Source organism: Mycetomoellerius zeteki, unplaced genomic scaffold (assembly GCF_001594055.1).
Source record: "Mycetomoellerius zeteki isolate Tzet28-1 unplaced genomic scaffold, Tzet1.0 scaffold122, whole genome shotgun sequence".
Taxonomy (NCBI): domain Eukaryota; kingdom Metazoa; phylum Arthropoda; class Insecta; order Hymenoptera; family Formicidae; genus Mycetomoellerius; species Mycetomoellerius zeteki.
In genome coordinates this window covers 2,423,737-2,430,564 of record NW_017256147.1, presented here as the reverse complement: position 1 = coordinate 2,430,564, position 6,828 = coordinate 2,423,737, and the positions used below count along the sequence as shown (strand labels likewise).

Sequence of the window (6,828 nt, the reverse complement as noted above, 5' to 3'; positions counted from 1 at the left end):
AGGAAGCAGAAGAAGAAGGAGATGCACCATCCGAAGATATTGCGACAATCTCGACGGCAGAAAAGCTCGAAGAGGAAGTGCAGCAAGATGTGGTGGGGCCCGATCACGTGCTCGCTGAGATACCAGTCGAGGTTCGCATAAACTTGTCATTCTGCGTCATTCTGCCCGTGGAATTACTGTGCCTCACGACCTTCGTAATATTCTAAGGACTTAAGTCTCCCTTCTCATCACGCGCCCTCGCACAAATGTGTTTCCGCATTGTATACGTGTTCCGTCGCTATTGTGATCGATTGAAATGGTAATAATAAAAGGCTTTCCCAAGCATCTTGACGTGTTTTCATAAAATTACGATGATCGTAAAGTGTATTGCGATATTAAAAAGGACATACTTATAATAAGTTAAGTAGCAGTATTTGCACTGAGACTTTAATTTGATTGCCGGTGCAGATTTTTGCCAGTCGCGAGGCAATGCTCAACAAATTAAAAGAACTTTTAGCTGAGCAAGTAGAATTACGAAGAAAAAATAGACTTCTTGAGTCGTGGATTATCGCACATATGAGAAAGGTTAGATTGTTCAAGCAATAGTAAATGTTATATACATTTAATTTAATTTCTATTTTGCACTGTTAACTGCAAGTTTTATTTTTTTATTTTTTCGATTGGTTACGATTAAACTGACGTATGTGAAAGTGCAGCATAGAAATAGGCGCTGTCTTTAATAGAAACGATTCTTGCCACTCGCGATGCATTTATGCATGCAGATGCAAGAGAAAGTGACACCCGTGGATACGACAAAGGAATCCGAGCAAATGGAGCAGATCTATAGACAAACGTTGCACACGTATAAGCAGTACCTCGACGACGTAACGGAGCGGAAGAAACGGATAGCAGCCGACATGGAAAGCTATGAAGACAGAGTGCAAAAGACGCGCGACGAAAACGCGCGAGTGTTCGACGAACTCCTGGATCGTGAGAGGGAAGTGGCGACGGGTCTCATTTACGGGAAGACCGGACGAATGCTCACGGAGAAGGCTGTCAACGAGATAACTCGTCGGCAGGTGTAACTTAATGACCGTGAATCATCACTTGTCTATTACAGCAATTATGTGACGTACCAATTAAATCCGTCCGACGTGCATATACGTTAGTCGCGGAGCTTACATGAGGATTTCTTCATTGCCAGGTGTCACGACGCGAGATTCTCGCTCGTAATCGTTACGAGTACATCCTCCTGCAGCACCATCTCGAAGAGATAAAAATGCAACTGCGAAATCTGGAAACGCTCGGGGAAGAGATGACCGCTATGGATTACGAGGCTTTACATATAGCTCACGTGAATTATAAGGATAAATTGGACGAGCGTGACAGAGAACTCGAAAAATGGCGCAATAAGTACGTTGAAACGAGCAATATTACTTTCGCGGCTACATATTAACATAATAAGTTATGTAAGAGTCGTATTCCTTGTCGAATGTTCTTTTGATCATCTTGAAACCGATAAATATCGTCTCTGGCGCTTTAACTTCTGCGCTGGCGATATTTCATGGATTGCATTACTGATTCATGTAGAGCTATCCGGCGAAATGTCCACAGTGTCGCAGCTCTAGTATGAAAGATCTTTGACTTAAGGCGATGAATGAAATTACTACTGATGTATCTCTCTAACCATCTATCCGAACAAGGACTTTATTAACCGTTTGTTGTTGGCAAATCGAAATTAGAATCGCTGAAATGGTTAACGGAGTCGCTCACTATAAGGAGAAGGAGACATGCCTCGCGGAGGATATCGAGTTTGAGGAACGCGAATTGAACGAGTATTGCGAGCAGACAGCCAGAGTTCGAGAGGATGTCAATAAACTCCATTTAATTCTGAGAGATTTACGATGGGCTCACGACGAGAAGAGGCTCGAAGGCGGGCTGCTGATGGCTCCGTAAGATCTGTTAATTTCGTGTGTAGCGATTTCGGTCAATGTCATTCACGGTTCATCGACCCAGACCGGTGCTGCGTGAGACGGAGAGGAAGATGAAGTTGCTGGACGCCGTGAGGAACGACATTGAGATAATCAAGCGCGAGATTCACCGGTACGGCCCTGCGAACGGGAGGAAGAAGACGAGCAGCGAGGCATTGGCAATGTCGACGATGACGCAGGAGAAACCAGATCGTTTCTAATAAACGAAATCCTCTAACGTCTCTTCCATGAGGATTTATTTACCGACTGTATCTTTTAAAAATACGTACGGGACTTGAACGTAAATAAACATCGCACCTTCTTACCTTTAAGCCATTCGTTCGTGTTCCTTCGAAGCAAGATTCACAACTAGCCAAGACGCAGCTGGTACAATAATTAGTTAATCTCGTGGATTAATCGCCGAATGATTGATTTCGCACGCGGACATCTTATATGAGAAACAAACCATACTGGCGTAAATCACTAACACGCCCACATACGCCATACTGAGGCACTCAGCTTTGCACATGAGCGCGATAAGTCGTTCGCATTATCGCCTTCTGTGTGACAGCTTAATATTATGGCAGCGCGAATATGCGCGATAGCTTGAGTTATCTGCGACCAAATAATCGCAAATTTCTTACGTTGTTATGTGCAAATCGCTGTTCGCGCCGCAATTACGTTATCGCGATTTAAGACAGACTCGTCATTTCGCAATGATGATTTTGCATTATTTATGAATCCTTGTAATTATAACATTACGGTATATTCAACGGTATACTAATTAAAAGGATAGGTTTGTTTGCAGAAATTAAAGACTGGCAGAAGAAATTGTGATTAAAAAATATCTTCTACGTACCAACGCATGCGTGTAACTGTCGGGCTCAACTGATTTATATTTACGGCGTGGCGTGCGATCGAACCTTTCGAAATCGAATTAATTCATTCGATCGTGTCAATCCGCCTACGGATGTTTTTATGCCAATTCGTTGATTATACGATCGTTGAGTACATTAGTGGACGCGATTTATTCGTATATCCTAAGGGCACGGACATGTTTTGTTGCTGCAGATCTAAGTGCGTTAGTTAGCAATGTATTAATTATAAATTCAAGCAGAAAAAGAAACAAATCTTCATACAGGTTTTCACCGAGTCTACCTCGTGTCACATGCATGACATTAGTGCGTTCTTAACTCGATTACTGCATTAGAGCGAGCGTTTACATGTAAAGTCCAACGTTATCCAACTCTCAATTTTCCATGCATATAGAGTGAATCGGAGCAAGGTGGAATAAATTGACCACGCGTACAAATATTAAGTTTCTCGACGCTTTTTTATTTCATCGCTAATTATACGCAAAAGTCTTCTTAGAGTTTCTATAATTTTTTCACTTTGTTTTCAAATTGTTTATTACTTTTAGTGAAAAAAAGGATACTTATTAATAACACAGATCAATATTATTTTACAAATTATCACAAGCATGATAAGAAGCTTAACATTTGTAGTTATAAAGCAAAAAGTCATTATATATACATATGATTGAGTCTGGATCTTGGTGCCTAATAATATTTCTATGTAAATTTTATTAAATACTTTTAGTTATATAAACTGCGCGTTGATAATCGTAGAATTTAAAACGCAAACTGAAGCAGAAACATTAATATTACAAATTAAATTGAGTGTTAATTTAGTAATGATGCTAATAAGCATCTTAAAACATTGCAGAACTAATTGCAAAATGTATCCTGGCTGAGATAATATTTTTCGCAATAAGTTCTACAGTGTTTAAAATGTTTATTAGAGTCATTATTAAACTGACGATTAATTTAATTTGTGATTCTAATATTTCAGCTTCAGTTGGAGATTGCATTTCAAATCCGATGGTAATCGGCGCACAATTTATCTAATTAATTGAAAGAGACATTTCAAATATTAAGCATCAAGGTCCAATTTCGACAGTGATCTTTACTCATTTCATTTATTCATATAGCAATCTGTTGTAACTTATTGCATAGTTATTCTTTTTAATGAATTTTTCCTATATTAATGTTTTGAAATAACGAAGAAAAATCCGCGAGACTTTGATCACAGTACAAATTCTACATACATGGAAAAAACGATTTTGTTAAAATATCTAAAAATTAGATAGATTTGAAAACATTTGTTAAACTATCAAAATAATTATGTAGGAAACTCAAGCATGATGAACAATGCTGCAAAAATTTTTGAGATTCTAGTAATCAGTTTGAGCGGCTTTATGTAATTATTTTGATAGTTCAACAAAATTTATTTTTAGATTTTTATCCAGCTAAATTTTTAGATTTTTAGATATTTCAACAAAATTGTTCTTTCCCAGTATAATATCTTGCATTCATATGTAAAGATTTTGTTTGCTGTAAGTTATCTCTTCTGTGTGTAAATGTTATTCCGAATTATGAATTTGAAATAATACTCAGTATTTTTTATTTATCAAGATAAATTACAAGGATCTATCCTTTAAAATCAACTGTTGACAAAAGATTTCATTATCTTGAACATGAATGTACGACCTTTTTTATGTTTTCATTCAATTCTACCATTCTATTATCACTCGTTTCCGGCTGTTTCTGCGTAGTCATTTTTCAGGTTTTTTAAATTGCTCTTTTAAGAATGTGCAAAGTACAAAAATGAATACGGAACTTCCACTTATAACAAATAGCTAACGACTTCTATTGTAACACTAAATAGTTTAATATACAACCTGAGTCTTTTTAGAAATCTTTCTTTTTAAACGTCGACAAAGAATTATATCTTGTTTTTTACAGACCCGACATGTCAGAAGATTCTTAATGATTGTTACATTAAGGCAATCTATTCATTTCTCTCAAATTCCATGACTTCTCGCACTGGTTCCGAGGTGCAGGTCTCTGCAATCGCATAAACGACTTGAGGTTTCGTAATTCTTATTACAGACTCAGATGAGTTAGTGGAATGGCGTTAGATTAACAAACGCGTTTCATTGTCAGCGTGTGGGTAGCTCCATTCATTCATCCACCCACCGAAGCACGGAGTAATTTAAGAGATTGTAAAGGTTATCTACACATTCGCATACGGGCGTGCGCGATCCCAGAATCACGAGTAATCGATCGAAAAAGGACGTTCATTAATTTCATGTAGGCGTAGAATTGACTTTAGCGACAAGATAAAATCGAGCGAGGGTGTATCTCCCGCTGTTTGCATCGAAAGGGCGAGGCAACGATCGGGTGAGGCTCCCTCGCATGATTTGGGGCCAATTAGGGCCGGCGTTGAAGCCATTAATTCCTTTTAGTAATTTGTCCATACCCGGAATTGATTTAAGGCCGACACGTGGATCGAAGGTAAGACGAATGGCTCTGTGTAGGCCACAAGAAGAGGTGACGTGTCAATTAAGCTACCCTACAATTCACCAGAAAATTATGTACAGAGGCCACGATATACATGTGGTACGATAAATCATGGCCGGTTTCTCAAATGATTTTCGATTTGATGATTATTTATGCATGTCGATAACCTATCGTGGTGTTGTTCGACCATCGAACGAATATGCGATCGCTCGATGGCCGTTCAATCGCGTTTGCTTAAACCCGTTGCCAGATATTTTGCGAACTTTCTAAGTTGTTTTAATGTTATCGTTATGCACATTTTATTCGTATACTTATGTCATATCTGCAAGGCTAATAAGAGAGGACGGCTATTTTTATATAAATTTGCATGTTTAGATATTTCTAAAGAAATCTTATCCGATGTTTGTCGCTTCTTTCTTAGTTCTGTATCCTTTACCGTCCCTTTGTCAGGTAGAAAATTCACATTGCGATCGTACGAGTTTTTACCTGCGCGTCTGGGAACATATACCTCCGGAAAACTCCGCTCTTTAAAAGAATTCCTGCATCTCCTTTTTTATCTTTTTTTTTGTTCGTTCTCCATGTGGTACCTTTTCCTGTTTTCCTTTTCTAGTTCAAACTGTCTATTCAAATATTCTTTTCTTTCCCCTTTTTTATCTTTCCCGTTTACTTTTTTATTAATTGTTATTAATATATTTTATACAGAACTTTTTCTATACTTTTGTATCTTATCTCAAAAAATATATATATCTTAAATTATATCAAAATGCTTATTATATTTATTTTTGCGCTAACTAATTTTTGCATGAAATTCAGTGTTTTTTTGCAAAGCAAATTCAACGAATTTCCATCAAGATTTCTGTTCCTTTTCAATTTAATTTGCATCCGCAGCAATATCTTGCGGACATTATTAGAAAGTTTTTTTTCATTTCTTTTCTCTATTTCATTCATTTTATCAAAACGCCAAGTGTCAAGAGTTCAACACCTTTAGTAATAAACAACGACACCTCGATCGATATCGCGTAAACCGAGTGGCTGGTCCAAAGCGAAACCATGCAAAACAAAGAGAAATCTCCTGGCGAATTATGCAGATCGGTTGAATTTGCATTTGCTTAGCATACACCCCGGTTGTTACACGGCCCTACTTGGACTTTCTCATGTGGTTACCATAAAAAAAATTAGAGGTATCTAAACCCATGAATCCCGCAGTTGATCTCTCACACGGCCTCGCCTTTTCCCAAAATCGTTTATCGATCTCACGGCGCTTTACCCTTTCCAAATTGGATCAATTGAACTGTTCTGCATTAATGCCGATTTCTCAACAATGCAATGCATTTACGTGAATACGAGACTCGAATGATCGACGTTTAATGATTGATTCAGAGCCTTCAATGCAGTTCGTGCGTATACCCGCAAATAATGAAAAATCTAAAACTACAGTGAAACCATAACGATCTAAGATTTATACAGCTTTAACCTTTTAATTAACTTGTATTTTGTCTAAATTACACAACAAAAAC

At 37.8% G+C, this 6,828-nt stretch overlaps 1 protein-coding gene across 1 annotated transcript in view; it reads left to right on the top strand.

Annotated features, from left to right (window-relative positions):
* The window catches only part of LOC108731258 (troponin T, cardiac muscle), an 8,119-nt gene extending 5,857 nt beyond the window's left edge, over positions 1 to 2,262 (top strand). The window contains exons 3-8 of the mRNA XM_018461491.1: positions 3 to 131; positions 448 to 564; positions 762 to 1,058; positions 1,184 to 1,392; positions 1,722 to 1,931; positions 1,996 to 2,262. Coding sequence (XP_018316993.1) covers positions 3 to 131; positions 448 to 564; positions 762 to 1,058; positions 1,184 to 1,392; positions 1,722 to 1,931; positions 1,996 to 2,170 — 1,137 coding nt within the window. The 3' untranslated portion in view covers positions 2,171 to 2,262. The remainder of the gene's footprint in view (positions 1 to 2; positions 132 to 447; positions 565 to 761; positions 1,059 to 1,183; positions 1,393 to 1,721; positions 1,932 to 1,995) is intronic.
* Positions 2,263 to 6,828: the final 4,566 nt, after the last annotated feature.